Raw genomic sequence first — 23,653 nt, 5'->3', positions numbered from 1 at the left:
TAATTTTGCAGAAGCCTCTTTAAGGATGTTTGAATTCTTATGCCCATTTCCCAGTACATTTAGTCTTTAATAGTTTTTTATGCTACGAAATTCAATTGAACTGCATTGTACACAATTACAATACAAGACAAAAATTATTCTCAAGCAGAATTTGCCTCCTTGCTCAGGATTCCAAGTGGAGTTACGTTCTCCCATCCAATTTAAAGCAAGAAATTGTAAATTTGAAAGAAAAATAAATTATCTAATTTCGAGGATTTAAAATATCTGAGGACCACTCACTCATTCATTCATTCATTCATTCACACATCCTGTTCGGTACGTACTATCGTGTGAACGTCCTTCGGAAATATGGAACACATCAAGTAATACATTAATAGGCAGAAGCAGTCACTTTAGAGCGTACTAAAAGCAAATAATGACTAGATCTACTTTGCTAATAATGATAATCATGAGATTATCAAAATTATCTATTATCTGTTTTAGTTGGTAGAGGAAAAAACATTTTCTTTGATAAGAGCCCCTGCTCAACCTCCTATACGGTCAGCTGGTGTTTTGCTCTGATACTTCAAACAAAGAATTTATGTAACTTTGCAAATACCACTGTCAGATCTTTCTAATACAAATCTAAGCTGCTGCTGCTGTTGTGATCGTCAGTCCAGAGACTGGTTTGATACAGCTCTCCATGCTACTCTACCCTGTGCAAGCCTCATCATCTCCCAGTACCTATTCTGTTCTTGTCTGAACTATTTATCATCCACATTTTACTTCCATACATGGCTATACTCCATACAAATACTTTCAGGAACAACTTCCTGACACTTAAATTTATACTCGATGTTAACAAATGTGTCTTCTTCAGAAACGCTTTCCTTGCCAATGCCGGTCTACATTTTATATCTTCTCTACTTTGACCATCATCAATTACTTTGCTCCCCAAATAGCAAAACTCATTTACTACTTTAAGCATCTCGTTTCCTAATCTAATTCCCTCAGCATCACCCCACTTAATTCGACTACATTCCATTATCCTCGTTTTGCTTTTGTTGATGTTCATCTCATACCCTCCTTTCAAGACACTGTCCATTCCGTTCAGCTGCTCTTCCAAGTCCTTTGCTGTCTCTGACAGAACTACAATGTCGTCGGCAAACCTCAAAGTTTTTATTTCTTCTCCATGGATTAAGAGTCATGCAGAATTTACCTTCTCGAGTCCTCCAGTACTGCGTTTGTGTTTTGGTGAGTTCATCCTAAATTCACTCTTATAATTAATCACAAATACCACTAGGCAATATTATGAAAAGAAGAGTTGCTATTCACTATATAGCAGAGATGCTGAGTTGCAGATAGGCACAACAAAAATACTGTCAGAAAGTGTGCTTTTGGCCAACAATGCCTTCATTGAAAATTGATGCCGCCCCCCCCCCCCCCCCCCCCCCCCACACACAGTCTCTGGCAGCTGAAGGCAGGCTGCCTGTTAGGGTTGTGTGTGTGTGTGTGTGTGTGTGTGTCTATCCTTTTCGTAACACCCCGAATTAAATACCATTAGGCATTATGTCTGCTTGTGTGTGTGTGTGTGTGTGTGTGTTTATATATATATATATATATATATATATATATATATATATATATATATATATATATATATATATATATATATAGTATACCTGTCCTTCCCCCCCCCCCCCCCCCCCCCCCCCCCCAAGGTAAGTCTCTCCGCTCCCGGGATTGGAACGACTCCTTACCCTCTCCCTTAAAACCAACATCCTTTCGTCTTTCCCTTTCCTTCCCTCTTTCCTGATAAAGCAACCGTGGGTTGCGAAAGCTTGAAAATATATAATCTCCCCGTAAGTGTAAGAATTCTTAGATCCCTGAAGAGGCCTCAGCTGGATGTTCAGCTATCAATTTACACAACATTCTAATGCACACTTCTGTAGAATGAATACTGTTTTTGCCTTATCTACAACGCATCAGAAGATTATGCAACAGAACAGAACTAAGTGACACTCTGCCAATCTGCAAGTCAACACAGAGATTTCCGAGTGGAAAAGATATGGCACTGAGGTTTTTCATTTTGTTAGTAACATGCTGTAGCAACCTCACTTGAATCAACCGGGCAGGTACCAAGGAAAGTACCAGGTGCAGAAGCATGAAACTGATAAACAATATTTTATTCAAAATAATCTCCATCGCTATTTATACATTTCTCCCACTTCTCCTGCAGGCTATGAATCACATGCCAAAAAAAACAGTAGTTCTTTTGAAGCAAACCAGTCAGTGAGCCATTTGCCTACATTTCCATACAAATTGAAGCGCTGTTCACCGAGTCAAAGTGATGCAAATAGATGATAATTGTATGGAGCCAAGTCTGAACAATAAGCTGCACGTCCTAGCATTTCCCAACTGAATGCCTCGATCGTTTCCCTGACCCGTTTTGCCGTGTGTGACGGGGCGTTATTGTGGAGCAGTATGACTGTGTTGCCTTTTGCCATATTCTGGTTGTTTTTCACGTAATGCTCAATTTAAATCGATCATTTGCTGTTGGTAGTGATCACTGCTAATGGTTTCACCAGGTTTTAGCAGCTCATAATAGAGGACACTCTTCTGATCCCAACAAACACAGAGCATTGTTTTCTTTCCAAAGTGATTTGGTTTTGCAGTGGACATCGATGGTTTGCCTGGATTCACCCACAGCACTTAGGATTCTCAGAAACACCCATTTTTCATCACCTGTCACTGTTCGATGGAGAAAGGACTTTCTTTTCTATCTGTCGAAAGTGATCTTTCGATTTGCTTGCTGTCTATCATTCAGTTCATGTGGAACCCATTTTCCCACTTTCTGAAACTTTCCCGTGGCTTTCAACTGAAGAGAAATGGCTTTCTGCAACACATTTAACTGTTTCACAAGTTCCTGGTGAGTTTGAGTATCATCTTCATCCAAAAAGTTCTGCAATTTGTTGTCTTCGAACTTTTTCAGTGGTTCCCGCACTCATTGTTCCTCATGTCAAAATCACAACTTTTGAATTTTTTGAAACACCCGAAACACAGTTTTCCCTAGGGCACGTTCGCCGAAAGCTCTGACAAGCATTCGATGCAATTCTGCAGCAGTTTTCTTCAAATGATAACAGAAAACCAATGCTGTTTGCAAATTTTAGTTCGTAGCCACAAAACTCAACATGTTTACAGGTTTGAAGCAGATACTGATGTATGGAACTTGGGTTACCATGTGTTGACATTCGTCAGCCTTTACAGCAAGCAGATGGCACTACAGGCGCGGTCTCTCAGCCTCTAAACTGATGGCTAGCTCCATCTATAGCAAAGTTCCAGTTTCATACTTCTACACCCGAGAAAACACTAGGGATCCATACTTTCAGAAGTCTACTGATCTGGAACTAGAAGTTAAAAAAAAGTGTTTGTGATACTGCACAATTTTCTTGTAATTTATTAATAGGTTCCCTGCAAATAAGCATCATTCATATACTCAGAAGGTACAAGAGTTTTCTTACAAGTTACGCTTGTGGGGGAATCAGTAAATAGAATGGCATTTACACAAGGAATGGATGTGCACATGAAAAGCAATTGATTGGAAATTAAACACACTCAGCACTAAGATACCAAACCAGTTTGGAGATTTATAAGTTCATAAGTTGATTTAATTTAACATTTTTGATTATTATTGCCTTTCAACATACTACTTCAATGAGGGAGGAAAAAATCAGATAAATGTATAGATTTATTCCTCTCATAGCATACAATCATCATTGTTGATTCGATGTATTTGAGACATATCAGGATTTTTACATTATTTTATATAAATTTTTGAGATACTGCTACACAATTATACACTGCAGTTTCCAGTATACAAAAGTAAATGCATAATTTTTTCTGTTCAACCTGGAAACTGTCCTCAAAGAATTATCCACTACAGTAGTAACACATTTCTACCAGCTGGGTATAGAACAATCTTTTCAGTGAAACCCCATGTCAACTATATTACATTCCTTTACTTTAATGTAAATTTTTATTCGCATATGCTCTGGCACTTGAGCGCAGAATTTTGAATGGTGTGTTGGGGAGTTTAAAATTCTCTGTGGCCAGTGCTGCAGTCTTTGTCACAATGAAGAGAGTTGAGTATATGTTGATTTTTATATGAGAATGATAGCTCATATATGTAAAGTGAAGAAATAGGTAGTACTTTAAGATTTTTTAATAAGTGATTGAAATGATGCCTGTTTGACAACACGCATGGCCCTATCTTTCAGTTATACTGGGAGTCTTGTGACATCTGCTGAATTTCCCCTCAAGATTATAGTATCCTGAATAATAAACTCAAAGCACAAGAGACAGGATATTGTCCTGATGCCTATGCTTGTCGCACCTGACAAAATGTACCTTGATCAACCAGAACATCATGACAGCACAGATAACGGAGGCGACACATCGTGGCATGGAAGCAATGAAACACTGGTAGGTCGCTGGAGGGAGTTGACACCACTTCTGCACACACATCACCTAATTCCTGTAAATTCCGGGTTGGGGGATGGCGAGTTCTGACACCGTGTTCAGTCACATTCCAGACGTGTTCGATCGAAGAGAATAGAAGCTTTTGAAATGTGGTGCTACAGAAGAATGCTGAAGATTAGATGGGTAGATCACATAACTAATGAGGAGGTATTGAATAGAATTGGGGAGAAGAGGAGTTTGTGGCACAAGTTGACTAGAAGAAGGGATCGGTTGGTAGGGCATATTCTGTGGTATCAAGGGATCACTAATTTAGTATTGGAGGGCAGCATGGAGGGTAAAAATCGTAGAGGGAGATCAAGAGATGAATACACTAAGCAGATTCAGAAGGATGTAGGCTGCAGTAGGTACTGAGAGATGAAGCTTGCACAGGATAGAGTATCATAGGTAGCTGCATCAAACCAGTCTCAGGACTGAAGACCACCACCACAACAACAACATTTCAGTATGTTTGTAAAACATCCCTGCTCAAAATATTGGTTTATAATAACTATTACAAGCACTCTTTAAATTTCATCACACCTAGATGAGGTTTTGTTTTTCAAAGACAAAATTTCATTTTCCACATCCCTTTGGGTGACTTTTTCAAAGTGTTTGAAATGTGTGTTCAGGTGGTTTTTCCAAACTTATATTGTCCTGGTACACTGTTATTTCTACAACTGAGCTCACTACACTTAAGAATAATTCACCAAAACAATTTGATACCTGAACAAGGTTTATTACAGTATTATTTTCAAATTAATTTTCGAAATCGCAAGACTTTCAACTGTAGCACCTAATTCTGATTCAACAACTAAGCACACTGCCTTTCGCTTATTACTATGTTGAATGATTAAAGAACTACTGGCCATTTGTTACCTGTAAGTACAACTTTCATGAATGTAGCTTTACAGTATCTGACATTTAACAAAATCAGGATTTCTGTTTGATTTTGGCTCACTATGGAATTTCCTTTTTCCGGCACTAGAAATTTTTATTACAGGTGTAATCCACTCTAGTTTACTGTTTAATTTATTTTGCGACGAGTTAGGAAGAAAAACGACACACAACAGTAATGGTACTATGTGATGTCCGTTTTCAAATCTTAGCCAACCTGTTCTTTTTACTTTTAAGAAATTCGTTGTTAACATCATCCAAAAATACTGCACAGTTAATTTTCGATACTAGGACGACAAATTATATATTTGATATCATTCATTGCTTCCTAGTGTTCTTTAATAACATTATTTGTAAAAATAATTATATGAAACCAGGATGCAAATTTTTACAAATAAAAATTTCTATTGACTGCTTTTTCTAAAATTTTCCAGCATGTCTGAGCTATTGAAAGCGAGTCTATATCAAGCTAACTATAACTCTTACAAGAGAAATCTAGCACTAGACTCTATATACCATAGTCCTAGCTTATGCAAACATACCAACAAAAATGTTTTGCATTTATGCATGGAATAACGCGAAAATATTTCAAATGTATTGACACTATAATATACTGAAACATTACGATACACTCTTGGGTAAAATATTCCGGAGGTAAAATAGTCCCCCATTCGGATCTCCGGGCGGGGACTACTCAGGAGGATGTCGTTATCAGGAGAAAGAAAACTGGCGTTCTATGGATCGGAGCGTGGAATGTCAGATCCCTTAATCGGGCAGGTAGGTTAGAAAATTTAAAAAGGGAAATGGATAGGTTGAAGTTAGATATAGTGGGAATTAGTGAAGTTCGGTGGCAGGAGGAACAAGACTTTTGGTCAGGTGACTACAGGGTTATAAACACAAAATCAAATAGGGGTAATGCAGGAGTAGGTTTAATAATGAATACGAAAATAGGAATGCGGGTAAGCTACTACAAACAGCATAGTGAACGCATTATTGTGGCCAAGATAGATACGAAGCCCACACCTACTACAGCAGTACAAGTTTATATGCCAACTAGCTCTGCAGATGATGAAGAAATTGAAGAAATGTACGATGAAATAAAAGAAATTATTCAGATAGTGAAGGGAGACGAAAATTTAATAGTAATGGGTGACTGGAATTTGAGTGTAGGAAAAGGGAGAGAAGGAAACATAGTAGGTGAATATGGATTGGGGCTAAGAAATGAAAGAGGAAGCCGCCTAGTAGAATTTTGCACAGAGCACAACTTAATCATAGCTAAAACTTGGTTTAAGAATCATGAAAGAAGGTTGTATACGTGGAAGAACCCTGGAGATACTGAAAGGTATCAGATAGATTATATAATGGTAAGACAGAGATTTAGGAACCAGGTTTTAAGTTGTAAGACATTTCCAGGGGCAGACGTGTACTCTGACCACAATCTATTGGTTATGACCTGTAGATTAAAACTGAAGAAACTGCAAAAATGGGGGAAATTAAGGAGATGGGACCTGGATAATCTGAAAGAACCAGAGGTTGTACAGAGTTTCAGGGAGAGCATAAGGGAACAATTGACAGGAATAGGGGAAAGAAATACAGTAGAAGAATGGGTAGTTCTGAGGGATGTAGTAGTGAAGGCAGCAGAGGATAAAGTAGGTACAAAGACGAGGGCTGCTAGAAATCCTTGGGTAACAGAAGAAATATTGAATTTAATTGATGAAAGGAGAAAATATAAAAATGCAGTAAATGAAGCAGGCAAAAAGGAATACAAACGTCTCAAAAATGAGATCGACAGGAAGTGCAAAATGGCTAAACAGGGATGGCTAGAGGACAAATGTAAGGATGTAGAAGCTTATCTCACTAGGGGTAAGATAGATACTGCCTACAGGAAAATTAAAGAGACCTTTGGAGAGAAGAGAACCACGTGTATGAATATCAAGAGCTCAGATGGCAGCCCAGTTCTAAGCAAAGAAGGGAAGGCAGAAAGGTGGAAGGAGTATATAGAAGGTTTATACAAGGGCGATGTACTTGAGGACAATATTATGGAAATGGAAGAGGTTGTAGATAAAGACGAAATGGGAGATACGATACTGCGTGAAGAGTTTGACAGAGCACTGAAAGACCTGAGACGAAACAAGGCCCCCGGAGTAGACAACATTCCATTGGAACTACTGACGGCCTTGGGACAACCAGTCCTGACAAAACTCTACCAGCTGGTGAGCAAGATGTATGAGACAGACGAAATACCCTCAGACTTCAAGAAGAATATAATAATTCCAATCCCAAAGAAAGCAGGTGCTGACAGATGTGAAAATTACCGAACTATCAGTTTAATAAGCCACGGCTGCAAAATACTAACGCGAATTCTTTATAGACGAATGGAAAAACTGGTAGATGCAGACCTCGGGGAGGATCAGTTTGGATTCCGTCGAAATGTTGGAACACGTGAGGCAATACTGACCTTACGACTTATCTTAGAAGAAAGATTAAGAAAAGGAAAACCTACGTTTCTAGCATTTGTAGACTTAGAGAAAGCTTTTGACAATGTTGACTGGAATACTCTTTTTCAAATTCTAAAGATGGCAGGGGTAAAATACAGGGAGCGAAAGGCTATTTATAATTTGTACAGAAACCAGATGGCAGTCATAAGAGTCGAGGGGCATGAAAGGGAAGCAGTGGTTGGGAAAGGAGTGAGACAGGGTTGTAGCCTCTCCCCGATGTTATTCAATCTGTATATTGAGCAAGCAGTAAAGGAAACAAAAGAAAAATTTGGAGTAGGTATTAAAATTCATGGAGACGAAATAAAAACTTTGAGGTTCGCCGATGACATTGTAATTCTGTCAGAGACGGCAAAGGACTTGGAAGAGCAGTTAAACGGAATGGACAGTGTCTTGAAAGGAGGATATAAGATGAACATTAACAAAAGCAAAACGAGGATAATGGAATGTAGTCAAATTAAATCGGGTGATGCTGAGGGAATTAGATTAGGAAATGAGACACTTAAAGTAGTAAAGGAGTTTTGCTATTTAGGAAGTAAAATAACTGATGATGGTCGAAGTAGAGAGGATATAAAATGTAGACTGGCAATGGCAAGGAAAGCGTTTCTGAAGAAGAGAAATTTGTTAACATCGAATATAGATTTATGTATCAGGAAGTCATTTCTGAAAGTATTTGTTTGGAGTGTAGCCATGTATGGAAGTGAAACATGGACGATAACTAGTTTGGACAAGAAGAGAATAGAAGCTTTCGAAATGTGGTGCTACAGAAGAATACCGAAGATAAGGTGGATAGATCACGTAACTAATGAGGAGGTATTGAATAGGATTGGGGAGAAGAGAAGTTTGTGGCACAACTTGACTAGAAGAAGGGATCGGTTGGTAGGACATGTTTTGAGGCATCAAGGGATCACAAATTTAGCATTGGAGGGCAGCGTGGAGGGTAAAAATCGTAGAGGGAGACCGAGAGATGAGTACACTAAGCAGATTCAGAAGGATGTAGGTTGCAGTAGGTACTGGGAGATGAAGCAGCTTGCACAGGATAGAGTAGCATGGAGAGCTGCATCAAACCAGTCTCAGGACTGAAGACAACAACAACAACAACAACAACACACAACAACAAATCATACTGCATGGAAGCTGTGGAACAAGTGCAGAACTTCAGTTTCTGTCAACCACACATGCACTGCAGATGCCAGTTTGCATTTTTACATAAAAACCCAATTTATCATTTAATGCGGAAGAAAAAATTCGCAAAACATTGGAGTTCCTTCATGAATATGAAGTATGACAAATATACATCAGAAAATAAATAAATAAATTATTTTGACCAACAAAATATAACTAAATGTTATGAAACAACAGTTTGCAGGTGTACTCACAGTACAACTAGACTGTGGTATAATGATGAACAACCATAAAATAAAAGGAAATTACTAATCCCTAGTTCCATGAAATATTTACTTCCTGTTTCCAACAACTGTCAACAAAACTATATCGGCTACATGCAACTCCCATCCTTTTGGTTTTAAGACTTTATTAACCAGAATTGCTGCAGTTTTAAATTGGACCTCTTATGGTGTCAACTACATAAAATAATCTTGTTTGCTTAGAATAACAATGTCTTAAATTATGAACTTACAGTGTAAAATTTGCCTGATGAAATGTTAATCTACCGCACAGTTCTGCTGCAGTACATATTATGTAATTTTCATGTTAGTATTTTGAGCACGCCGCATTTGGCATAAGATGCATTAAGTTTTGCAGATCAGAAAATCTGCTTTTAACCATTTTGAACGTTTACATGCTGCCTCAACATGACCAAATATTATCGCTTATCGATTAAATTTCACGAATCGAGTAATTCCCCTAAGATACATAAATCAACCCCAAGTGCCAGTACTGAATCATTATCCAAAAACACATGCAGTAAATAAAACCGACCACATAACACAGAAATACCCCACCAAACATCATAACACACAAAAAATACACCAAAAAAAGGCCTACTTACCACAAAAAAATTTCCAGTGCTACACACTAGGACAAGCACAACAACCACACACAGCCACAGCCCCCCTGCATCTACATTTATACTCCGTAAGCCACCCAACGGTGTGTGGCGGAGGGCACTTTACGTGCCACTTTCATTACCTCCCTTTTCTGTTCCACTCGCGTACAGTTCGCGGGAAGAACGACTATCTGAAAGCCTCTGTACGTGCTCTAATCTCTCTAATTTTACATTCGTGATCTCCTCGGGAGGTATAAGTAGGAGGAAGCAATATATTCGATACCTCATCTAGAAACGCATCCTCTTGAAACCTGGCGAGCAAGCTACACCGCGATGCAGAGCGCCTCTCTTGCAGAGTCTGCCACTTAACTTTGCTAAACATCTCCGTAACGCTATAACGGTTACCAAATAACCCTGTGACGAAACGTGCCGCTCTTCTTTGGATCTTCTCTATCTCCTCCGTCAACCCGATCTGGTACGGATCCCACACTGACGAGCAATACTAGAGTATAGGTCGAACGAGTGTTTTGTAAGCCACCTTCTTTGTTGGTGGACTACATTTTCTAAGGACTCACCAAATGAATCTCAACCTGGTACCCGCCTTACCAACAATTAATTTTATACAATCATTCCACTTCAAATCGTTCTGCATTCCCAGATATTTTACAGACGTAACTGCTACCAGTGTTTGTTCCGCTATCATATAATCATGTTGTTGTTGTTGTTGTTGTTGTTGTTGTTGTTGTTGTCGTCGTCTTCAGTCCTGAGACTGATTTGATGCAGCTGTCCATGCTACTCTGTCCTGTGCAAGCTTCTTCATCTCCCAGTACCTACTGCAACCTAGAACCTTCTGAATCTGCTTAGTGTATTCATCTCTTGGTCTCCCTCTACGATTTTTACCCTCCACGCTGCCCACCAATGCTAAATTTGTGATCCCTTGATGCCTCAGAAAATGTCCTCGCAACCAATCCCTTCATCTAGGCAAGTTGTGCCACAAACTTCTCTTCTCCCCAATTCTATTCAATACCTCCTCATTAGTTATGTGATCTTCAGCATTCTTCTGTAGCACCACATTTCGAAAGCGTCTATTCTCTTCTTGTCCAAACTATTTATTGTCCATGTTTCACTTCCATACATGGCTACACTCCATACAAATACTTTCAGAAATGACTTCCTGACACTTAAATCTATATTCCATGTTAACAAATTTCTCTTCTTCAGAAACGCTTTCCTTCCCATTGCCAGTCTACATTTTATATCCTCTCTACTTCGACCATCATCAGTTATTTTAATTCCTAAATAGCAAAACTCCTTCACTACTTTAAGTGTCTCATTTCCTAATCTAATTCCCTCAGCATCACCCGATTTAATTTGACTACATTCCATTATCCTCGTCTTGCTTTTGTTGATGTTCATGTTATATCCTCCTTTTAAGACACTGTCCATTCCGTTCAACTGCTCTTCCAGGTCCTTTGCTGTCTCTGACAGAATTACAATGTCATCGGCGAACCTCAAAGTTTTTACTTCGTCTCCATGAATTTTAATACCTACTCCAAATTTTTCTTTTGTTTCCTTTACTGCTTGCTCAATATACAGATTGAATAACATCGGGGAGAGGCTACAACCCTGTCTTACTCCCTTCCCAACAACTGCTTCCCTTCATGCCCCTCGACTCTTTCAACTGCCATCTGGTTTCTGTACAAATTGTAAATAGCCTTTCGCTCCCTGTATTTTACCAGTGCCACCTTCAGAATTTGAAAGAGTATTCTAGTCATACAATAAAGGATCCTTCTTTCTATGTATTTGCAATACATTACATTTGTCTATGTTAAGGGTCAGTTGCCAATCTCTGCACCAAGTGCCTATACGCTGCAGATCTTCCTGTATTTTGCTACAATTTTCCAATGATGCAACTTCTCTGTATACTACAGCATCATCCAGTAAAAGTCGCGTGGAACTTCTCACACTATCTACTAGGTCATTTATATATTTTGTGAAAAACAAAGGTCCCATAACACTCCACTGTGGCATGCCAGAGGTTACTTTAACGTCTGTAGAAGTCTCTCCATTGATAACAACATGCTGTGTTCCGTTTGCCAAAAACTCTTCAATCCAGCCACACAGCCGGTCTGATATTCCGTAGGCTCTTACTTTATCAGGCGACAGTGCGGACTTGTATCGAACGACTTCCGGAAGTCAAGGAAAATAGCATCTACCTGGGAGCCTGTATCTAATATTTTCTGGGTCTCGTGAACAAATAAAGCGAGTTGGGTCTCACACGATCGCTGCTTCCAGAATCCGTGGTGATTCCTACAGAGTAGATTCTGGGTTTCCAAAAACGACATGATATGCGAGCAAAAAAGCATGTTCTAAAATTCTACAACAGAGCGACGTCAGAGATATAGGTCTATAGTTTTGCGCATCTTCTCGACGACTCTTCTTGAAGACTGGGACTACCTGCGCTCTTTTCCAGTCATTTGGAACCTTCCATTCTTCTAGAGACTTGCGGTACACGGCTGTTAGAAGGGGGGCAAGTTCTTTTGCGCACTCTGTGTAGAATCGAATTGGTATCCTGTCAGGTCCAGAGGACTTTCCTCTGTTGAGTGATTTCAGTTACTTTTCTATTCCTTGGACACGTATCGATGTCAGCGATTTTTTTGTTTGTGCGAGGATTTAGAGAACGAACCCCCCCCCCCTCCTCACTCACTCACACACTCACACAAAAACTCCCCCCAAAATCAAAGATCCATTAACAAATAAATACCAAAAAATAAACAAATCTCAATCACACAACTGCAACAAAACAGATACTCCACAACATAATCATAAAACAACAACAACCACTGCCCCATCCACAAACATTACCAACAAGTCCCCCCTCCCCGAGCTGCAGTCCCCCACCCTCACAACACATCCTTAACCGACCACCTTCGGCCTACACACAGCACTTAAAGAAACGTGAAAAATGCAACCAAGGGACACTCTTCTGCCAACAATACACATCTAAATGACACTCAAGGTTAGAAGAGCGCCTCTTCCCCCTCCCAATAACTGACTTAACCTCCCCCATAACACCTCTATAGCATTTATGCATGTTTTAGCCTCATAACTCTTGAATCCTAAACTATACTTAACAACTAAATGATCATACCCCCTCTGGCCCAATCCGCTACAAGATGAAAAGGAATCGGAAACTACTGTAGTACCCTACTCTATATACTCCTCAATCCCACCAATTCCTTTTTTGTACGTCCCTCCAAAACCTTAAAAACACACACTGAACAACCAACTGCAAAACAACAGCCCCCCCCCCCCCACACCCATAATCCAAACGGAGACTTGTTGGTGTGGTCTTCAGTCCAGAGACTGGTTTGATGCAGCTCTCCATGCTACTCTATCCTGTGCAAGCTTCTTCATCTCCCAGTACCTACTGCAACCCACATCCTTCTGAATCTGCTTTGTGTATTCATCTCTTGGTCTCCCTCTGCGATTTTTACCCTCCACGTTGCCCTCCAATACTAAATTGGTGATCCCTCAATGTCTCAGAACATGTCCTACCAACCAATCCCTTCTTCTGGTCAAGTTGCGCCACAAACTCCTCTTCTCCCCAATCCTATTCAATACCTCCTCATTAGTTATGTGATCTACCCACCTAATATTCAGCATTCTTCTGTTGCACCACATTTTGAAAGCTTTTATTCTCTTCTTGTTCAAACTATCTATCGCCCATGTTTCACTGCCATACATGGTTACACTCCATACAAATACTTTCAGAAACGGCTTCCTGACACTCAAAGCTACACTCGGTGTTAACAAATTTCTCTTCTTCAGAAATGCTTTCCTTGCCATTGGCAGTCGACATTTTGTATCCTCTCTACTTTGACCATCGTCAGTTATTTTGCTCCCGGAAATAGCAAAACTCCTTTACTAATTTGAGTGTCTCATTTCCTAATCTAATTCCCTCAGCATCACCCAACTTAATTCGACTACATTCCATAATCCTCGTCTTGCTTCTGCTGATGTTCATCTTATATCCTCCTTTCAAGACACTGTCCATTCCGTTCAACTGCTCTTCGAAGTCCTTTGCTGTCTGTGAGAGAATTACAATGCCATCAGCGAACCTCAAAGTTTTTATTTCTTCTCCCTGGATTTTAATACCTACTCCAAATTTTTCTTTTGTTTACTTTACTGCTTGCTCAATATACAGATTGAATAACATCGGGGAGAGACTACAACCCTGTCTAAGTCCCTTCCCTACCATTGCTTCCCTTCCATGCCCCTCGACTCTGAACTGCCATCTGGTTTCTGTACAAATTGTAAATAGCCTTTCGTTCCCAGTATTTTACCCCTTCCACCTTCAGAATTTGAAAGAGAGTATTCCAGTGAACATCGTCAAAAGGCTTTCTCTAAGTCCACAAATGCTAGAAATGTAGGTTTGCCTTTCCTTAATCTTTCTTCTAAGATAAGTCGTAGGGTCAGTATTGCCTCACGTGTTACCCCCCCCCCCCCCCAATACTACTTCTTCCCAAACTCATCAACCTCCACCACTACCCCAGGTCCACCCAATTTACCCCTGTTCTTAATATATTAAGAACAAACTTCATTACAATACGAAAACCAATCAAAAACCGTCCTCTCGCTCACACCACTCTCGTGCACAAAAACTATGGGAGGATCTATAACAAAAATAATACATCATCAAAACTCTTTCTCATGCGCAACCCAGACCTCTCGAACCAAGTACCACGCCATATGGAGCGCCAAACCTTGTCCCTTCCGCACCGCCACATGTAGCAGTCCCTGGTCCGAGACGCCGGAACTCTGTCCAACAGTACAATCTGCCGATACACGACGTATTTCACGATCTCAGCCAGCAGCACGAATAATTGCAAGAATTTAATGAGGGAGAGCATATCATCTCCTATTTCAGACCGCAAATGAGCACTACTGTATTTATCAGTCATATCCATAACTAACAAAAGCAGCCACAAATTAAACTAAACGACTTACCACACGACGTACAGCAAACAACACTACAATAACTTATACACAATGGAAACATAATTCTTAACTCACTGAAACCAATTTCTGTAGAAGAATTTCTATTGAACAACAGTCGCAACCGACAACTGAACAGCTCAAACAGCGGTACAACAATTAACCCAATACACCACACGGAAATACGGAAGCGTCCGATCCCGCCCGCCTGCTTTGACCCATGACGTCACAAATATGGCGGAAACACACACACTTTCCACAAAAAGCCTAATGACACTAACGGGACAACTGCGGGAAGTGGTGTGTTTTTAGGTGGAGGCAAACTAAATATAATCAAATTTAGACTCCCACCCCCATACAAAGCCACACAAAACGACGAAAAAAAAACGACATCACAAAACTCTCCAAATACCACTAAACACTATATCATCTGGAATCTGACATTTCCCTTGAGCTACATTGTTCAACAGCAGCTCCCGATCCCATAAATTAGGATCAAACACTTCCCTTGGCCTATATAGCTAAAAAACATCTCCCGATACCAATATTAACATACACAGCCACACTTTGGGGTCGAACACTTCCCTTGACCTGCACGCTGTTAATTTTATCCGTCATATCCAGTCCTGAAGAAAAACAACAGCCGACACTAACTATTCTGGATAATGAGCAAAAGCATACTGAGCCCATTACACCACATAAATGAAAACCCTGAACATACCACCAAAGAGCACAACAAACCACAACACGACAATATCTGCAAACACACCACACTCATAAGCCAAACTCCGCGCCGTCATGACGTCACACACAACACCCTTGCGTCACGGGTCAAAGCCGACGCGTGGGATCGGACGCCTCCGTTGACCAATATACGGGCACGAAGAAGCCAATGTCGGAAGGACTCATACAAGAATTAGACGTAATATATTTAAGAAGTGAAGCATTCGAAACGGAAATGGAATCATCGTGAGGTTAATAAAAGTACAGTACGCAACGTACTTCATACCCTGCTAATGTTTATCGTTTCATTTGTAAGAACCACGTGATACAAAGGAGTTATTATGGTTCGGTTTTTATATGCCATTTATATTTCGATTCCACACATTTTTCGTGGGCCGAAGGGACACAGTTCAACATAACAGTAGCGACACTTCATCTCGTTTTAGTTACCCACAGCGACGTCAGATTATTTCGAATGCTACCGCTTATGTTGGTTTTTAACATAGTTTTTACAGTAGGAAGCGTATCTAATACCAAATAACTGACAATAAATAGAAAAGAACTCCACATTTGTCATTTAATTTACTAAGGACACAGGGACGTATGAATGGGTACATTAGAGGGCAGACTTTATTATTCTCTTGTAACGCACAGACTTTTACTGAATAGTGTTCTGTTCCTTTAATAACAAAAAATTGCTTGTAAGAAGCACTAGAAGGCCTTACCTTTCGTAAAATGAGGTTGTATATCTACCCAACAGAGCAGAGTATTATTCACCACACTCTCAGCCGAATCAGGAAAGTGGAACCTAAGAAACATATATGGAATGTGATATCTACATCATTTAACGTACCAAAAAGTCACTACAGCTGTAGCTTAAGGAAAAGCCACTTGGATATGATGATAAAACGTCAAACGCAAAACTGTTTTCTATCACAGAAGAAACAGTTCCACAATAATTACTAAATCCGAGCCTCAGACGACAAAAATCAACAACACACTCGTTTCTCAAAAAAAAGTAATAACATTTACAAAAACACTCGTGAATTTGAAAGTCGAGTGAAATGTTAAGAATGGACGAATCATTAAACTCCACAAAAAAAAAAAAAAAAATTGTGACAAGGCAAGTCCTATGATAAAAACAAGACACCAACAGAAATATATGCTTCTCATTCAGTATGTATACGTTCATATTCTTACTTTCAGAGGAATAAGCTGCACATACACAACATACTCGAAAGTAATTCCTCATGGATAGGTTCTAGCTTGTGTCATTAAATCAGTCTGATTTGGTTGTTTTTACGTGTATTTCACAACAATTCATGTCTCTTGGTACTTGTTAACGTATGGAATGCAGAAATACAACAACCATTTCGTTAAGTAATTAAATGTTCGCATTATCCTTACGACATACGTAAATACACTATTTCTGACCGCTTGGAGCGCTAATGTCGTCCCAGCTATCAAACGGTAACAACTCAGGGCAGAGGGTTTCGTGATTGAGTGTAAACCTTCGACCATAGTAAACTGTGGTACTACTGACTTGTTTGTTCTTTACTTTGTTTTTGTGTTCCCAACCGTGATTGACTACCGAATACATTCCATAATTATTATATGCTTTTATGAGTGATTCATGCAGAAATACGTATGTTCATGGGATACGATACGGAAGTTAATCTTTGGTTCTTTCCTGAAAAACATTTGTTAAAGCCGGGTTCACACACGCAACGAAAGTATCGCCCCAAGTCAAGTCATTCTGAAGTGGCGGTGTGAGCTACCGTTCACACAGGACGCCACAAATTCTTCGTAATTGAGCAGTTTGCAAAATGGCGTCACCTGTATCAGCTAATTAAACGGCTGTACATATTACTAAATAAGATGTTTCGGAAACATAATAAATGTAAAATATTACTTACCAAAGTGTTTCTCGCCTCTTTTGTCTCGACTACATGTTTTAAGAACCGGTTTGCAGCTTCAAACCAAGCAAGGCTGGGTTTATGTAGACGCACCACTGTTAAGAGATTTCAGTACTTTTTTTATGTTCATTCATGTAAGCATTTCGAATGCTTAGAATTTTTAACTTTGTTGTAGCTACATCAATTCCAGGTACTTACTCACGCATACTGTTTACTATTTCAGTTAATGCAGCATCTCTAAAATTTGTCTTTATATGATTCGCTTTTGTGGTTCCAAAGGCATTCTCGTACTTGATACACCTCCAAGACTCTCATAATTGTCTCTGTTGACCACTTTTTCAACATATTAATAGCAAACGCACAAACAAAAGCATTATCTGCGAACGAATACGCACTAGAAAGGTTTGAATACAGCCACGACGTAGCAATCGAATGACGTTATTCGATTGTGGAGAAGGAAAATTGGCGCAACAAAGTAGAACCAAGTTCAACTTTTTGTGGCGTGACAAAAGTTGCTCTTCTTAAATGGCGCCACCGAAAACTAGGAGTTCACACATGCAATTACAAAGCAAATGCAGTTCGCCATTCGCAGTGTCGATACTTTTGTTGCCTGTGTGAACCCGGCTTTAAGGTATGTTTACACTGGGATACATGTATCGCAACAAGTATGAGCGACATGTCAGTTTAACATGTCGCTATATGTCACCTCATACAAAAATTCACGGAACTTGTATGCGGACCCTTGAGCTCATACATGTCGCGTATACATTTTGTATATCGCTTTTTGGCCATATACGCACATGTATGAGCGACATTTGAAGAACCCGCGCATGCGCAGTACTATCATTTCCTGTCGTTTTGCAATTTGTAGCCTGCCGCTTATTTTGACGATTCGCTCATGCTTAGTGCCAGGCTCTTTGGCGGCTGTTTGAGTTTTGGAGGTGCCGACTGTCGTTTGTGTGTAGGTATTTGTGTATTGTGTCGAGCGTTGTGCCCGCGTGTAAAACATTTGCCATGACTTCTTGGTCAAAACAAAATACACTGAATTTTATAGAGGCAGTGCGCAGGCATCCCTGTATATGGGATGTGAAACTAGGAGACTATAAGAACACTCAGAAAATGTACGACGAGTGGGGGAAAATTGCTCAGAAGGGGGTAAATTATGCTACCGCAAAAGTCTTTGGTCACTTACCTAATAGCATCAAAAGTCTGACAGATAGCCATATAGCATTTAAAAGGAAATTAAAAGAATTTCTTGATGGCAACTCCTTCTGCTCATTAGATGAATTTTTGGATATATTAAGTGGGTAATTTCCCAACCTCAAAGAAAAAAAAATAAAGAAAAAAAGATATTGAGTGTCATGTAATAATTTGTGTAATGTAATATCTTGTACAGACACCTTTTATTAACCTGATAGGTTCCACATAATTACGAAGTGTCGTATTCATGATCTATAGAACAAGTACTAATCTAATCTAATCCATATGGTATCGGTTATCTTCTCTCTGTGGGAATACAGTTCATGATTACGATGTCTTCTATATTCCCCATTCTCTTTCGTGGGATCTTTCTCAAAATCTTCCTTTCCTTGGCCTCCAGTTTTAAGATTAGGCCTTTTCTGTTCATTACTAGGCATTCAGAAGTGTACAAGACCTCCGGACGGATAACACTGCAGTAATGCCTTAACTTTGTTGTAGATGTTTTTGGTTACACGGAATGCCATTTCCATTATGTTCACGCGTAATGTGAAGGCTTGTTTCACTGATAAGGTGGCTGTTAACCATTCTTCAAGATATTTAAAATTTCAACTCGCTTAATTTTGTCTTGACCCACTACAAGCCCCCTTGGTGGTGAATTTATGTTGGCTATAAACTCGGTTTTCTCAAATGAAATTTGGAGGCCAGTCTTCTCTGCTTGTACGTTAAGCTCATTAATTGTGTCTCAGTTATTTCCATGGATTCAGATAAATTTGCAAAATCATCTGCAAAAGCGAGATAATCGATTTCAAGATTTTGTTGCTTGTAACCAGCCTGACACCATTTTTAATTCCTTGGTTTTCCAGTTCTTAGCGCCACTCACGAATCACCTCCTCGAGGACACAGATGAAGAGCAGAGGTGAGAGCTCATTCCCTTGGCTCACTCCAGTCTTTATTTCAAAAGTTTCTGATGTTTCTGCTCTAAATTTCAATTCTGAGGTCGTGTTGGTTAGTGTTTGCTGGATTATCGCTCTGGTCTTCGTGTCTAGGCCAAGTTATTCTAGAATTCTGATCAAGGTTTTACAATCAATCGAGGTGTATGCCTTTTTGAAATCCACATAGGTCACAACAAAATTTTTATTCCTCAGCTTCAGGTACTAAAGGATGAATGTGAGGTTCATTATCTGTTCGATGCGTGATCGCCCCTTCCTGAAACCTCCTTGATTCTCTCCCAGCTGTGGGTCTAGCTGTTCTTCTGTCATAGTTTGCAGAGCTTTCGACAGAATTTATAGGTTGTTGATATGAGAGAGATAGCACAATGGTTATTTACATCTGTTCTGTTGCCTTTCTTATGATGAGAATGAATTAGAGCAGAATTCCTGCCATGCGGGAGTCTTTCAGTTATTATTATTATTATTATTATTAGTGGCAGTGCTCAGACATGAAGCATTGGCATACCGAAGGCTTCTAATTTCGGTCAGTTTGGGAGTAAACAGATCCAGCAATCAAATAATTTACAAACAGTAATTACAATCAACATTTTAAATGGACTAACTTTATTTGAGGGTAGAGGGTGTGGGAAAATCAAATACGAGTAGGTAGGGTGGTGGTGCGGCTTTCTTTTCTAAGGAAAACTACTGAAACACAGCACACTAAAAGTGCAAGATATACATGTTTGAAAGGGAATTTTTGATTATGATATCAGTCGAACAATAGACTTGGAGTATGACTTAACATTATGCACTGCTGCCTGAGAAGAGAAGAAAACAAATTTAAAAAAAGATTAGAAATAAGCATTATCAGAATCTCACAGTCTCGCTGCTAAAACACAAACAAGAAGTGAATATCGTTTATCTTTAATCAATCTTTGATAAAAGATTTTCGTTCTAAAATTAAGTTTTTCAATAATGTTCGTTATTTGGGAGGGAGGGGGAGAGGGAATTAGCTAATACCTGATATGAACTGAGGGAGGGGTAGGGGAGTAATCTTAAAATGCCTGGGAACCACAGGCTTGAAGTAATAGATATTTTATTGACTACAGAAGGTCATTTGTATATTATTACTTTACATTTTCGTATTTATAGAAATTATTTCCCTTACCTTAAAATAATCTTCGACAGTCTTGCATATAGTACTGTGACTTCAGGGACTATCTGTAGTCAAGCTGTTGTTGAAATTCGAAATAACTACTTAAGACTTGCATAACTGTCTTCAGTTGCTAAGTACCAGAGTGTAAGGGCAAGTCTTTCTTTATCTGAGATTGCTCGTCTTTAATTGCTGTCTTGCTTTTCAATTTTCTCCTCAGATGTGGCAAGCAACCAGTGAAAACCGTCCACCGACATATGAGTAAAATTTTAAAACAGGCCTAATGAAGTCAGAAGGAGTAATTCAGTGAGTAATTAACCATCACCACGTATTTGAAGCTTCTGTAAAAATTCAGACAGACATACTTTTCTTTTCCTTCTCTGCTTTGCTTTCTGTGTCGGCAACAGCATCTGACATACACAAAAATCCTGCCTGAATATCATTTTTTTTTCATCGCGACTGTTTCACTACGGTACCGTTCTATCGGATATCTGTGTATACGAGTTTAGCGCCAAATAAACAAACTCGCAGCGATTGCTCGCTCAATACAAGTTTGACAGCGCTTACTTTCGATCGTCTCGCGTAAACGCTTGTTCGTAAGTACAAGCGAATTGTAGTGAACACTAGCGAATTGTCCGCTGGATTGCTCGTTGGTCCGTGTTTGCTCCAGTATACAGGCACCCAGTTTGGTATGTGGATCAGCCACCGCAATTTTTCGGTATTACATGGTACTTAATTGTATTATTGAGTCTGATGCAGAAAATTTTTGCTGTGATAGTATTGCAAAACGACTTGACAGCACGCCAGTGCCTTTGAAAATGTCTGAAATCCACCAAATTTGCAGCATATTAGTGATTATACCACCTGCTTTTTGATTTTTTTTCCAGTTTCATCCTTTTCGAAGGCTAGCGCAAAGTTTTGTTTACTGGTTATACTTTCATGTATACGCAGGCTGTTTATAAATGGATATCGCGGTGTTAACGCTTTATAATATTTATTATATTAATCTTACAGTTATAAATGATATGCCAAATTAAAGAGCAACTCAAACAGTTTTATCAAGGGTCTGTATTTGTGTAGAGAGCCAACGTAGCTATGGCGGTCATGTTTCTGTCTAAATTCGGGCGGAACGTTCGACAAGGCATTAGTGGGGTGCAAAGTCCGCAGAAATATATCTGCCCCCAAAAGAAAAACACAAGATGAAATTACTCAGGTAAAAGTCTTTCGAATGACTCGATGCTTACTGGATCAGTAATACACACCCCTAGCAGTACAGTTTCAGACAGCGAATGTGAAAACTTACCGTTACCTAGATATTTCTTTTGGAAGACAAAGCAGCACAATAACAAGAACATAAACAACAGATATGGCCCTCCCAAGATTTGTTTTCCATATGAAGTGCAAAACATTAAAAATTAAACGCACATTACATGCGGTGAAGTAAAATCATAACCAGTCTTCCATTTGTGACACATAAAAATGTTGAAGACATGTAAAAAATATTCAAAAGACGTTCTCACAGTCTGAATGCTTCTCATGGGTAACTTCAGCATTAAAATACGTTCCTGACATCAAGAGATTTTAAATGCGCTGCAGTAACGAACAAATATAGTAAGGAAACTACGTATAACCCACAACAAATATTAATGTCTCTATTCAGACAATAAATCTGCAGACGTGGTATGCCACAGCCCAAAAAAGTTTGCAGACATTTGTTCAGCAAAAAGCTTTCAAGTGAATAGTGTTGATGCATCCAGCTAAAAATAAGAAAAACATGTGCTAATAACCCCACATCGAAACTCAGGTGATAATAATACTGAAACACAAACAACGTCTTGTGTTCTGCCTCACAAATAAACCTGAAATTGGCGTCAGAAATTCGGATGATCACTGATAAGTATTTGAAACTTTCCGTTACAAGTGAGGTCTCACGGATACAGGGCTAAAAAAAATTGGCAGTCATAGGCATGAAAATTTAAAGAATTATTGTACATAAGAAATCAGCACATTGCAATACCTGTTGGTGCGATAGTTTTTTTGCTAGGAAACAGGGACAGGCCCCTGATACTGAGAGTTACTTCAGTGAAGTAAAGAAGCAAACAATTTTGGTTACAGGGATAAAAAATCTATAAACACATTTTATTAAGTAACTGGTAGCTGCCATGTGCATCAGAGTTTGTAAGAGATAAGATGTTAACAACACAAATGTGTGTATTAAATTCAGGCTCATTTCCTATTACAACAGATTGGGATTGTCAATTTTTATCATTTGGTCATAATTCCTCAGCCTATTTCGAGATTGGATGATGCAGAATATATTTCAAATCATTTGTCATCAGAAAGAATGCAGTAGTAAAGCATGAGTATTACTCAATTGTGTAGCATCTTAAAGTATTTCTAAGACTTTTCAGGTGTCTTTAAAATTTCAGACTATGTACAAACCTATAATATAGAATGCGTTCATATCTGCCTGGACTTACCTCAGATCGGTTATGTCCAGCATTCAATTACATGAAGATTAGGTCACTTCCTCTTGACTAGACATGACAGAATGCAGCAAATGGGTACAAATTTCAGATAAGAGTTCCATATAGAAAAATTTCTATTGGATCTAGTACAAATCATGAGTATTTACTCTCTTTGCCACAGAATATGAATATTCAACTATTCCTGGTTGTTATCTTTGTTATAGGGTGAAATCAATAATTGTTTCATTACTTAAATTGTGGTGTTGACTTATAGACAAATATAAATAAGGTGGATAGATGACATAACTAATGAGGAGGTATTGAATAGCATTGGGGAGAAGAGAAGTTTGTGGCACAACTTGACTAGAAGAA

At 39.1% G+C, this 23,653-nt stretch overlaps 1 protein-coding gene across 4 annotated transcripts in view; it reads right to left on the bottom strand.

Moving 5' to 3' along the window:
- The window catches only part of LOC126295360 (uncharacterized), a 49,496-nt gene extending 31,574 nt beyond the window's left edge, over window positions 1-17,922 (bottom strand). The window contains exons 1-2 of one of the 4 annotated variants that reach the window (XM_049987835.1): window positions 17,730-17,922; window positions 17,532-17,626 (exon numbers count right to left, since the gene is read on the bottom strand). In XM_049987835.1, the coding sequence (XP_049843792.1) occupies window positions 17,532-17,626; window position 17,730 (96 nt within the window). In that variant the 5' untranslated portion in view covers window positions 17,731-17,922. Of the gene's footprint in view, window positions 1-16,340; window positions 16,424-16,815; window positions 17,082-17,531; window positions 17,627-17,729 lie in introns of those variants that run through there. The other 3 variants (XM_049987837.1, XM_049987836.1, XM_049987838.1) reach the window with 3 other exon arrangements.
- Window positions 17,923-23,653: the final 5,731 nt, after the last annotated feature.

This window comes from Schistocerca gregaria, chromosome 11, assembly GCF_023897955.1.
Source record: "Schistocerca gregaria isolate iqSchGreg1 chromosome 11, iqSchGreg1.2, whole genome shotgun sequence".
Taxonomy (NCBI): domain Eukaryota; kingdom Metazoa; phylum Arthropoda; class Insecta; order Orthoptera; family Acrididae; genus Schistocerca; species Schistocerca gregaria.
Note: the sequence above shows the minus strand (reverse complement) of the source record. Positions and strands in the feature narration are given on the sequence as shown.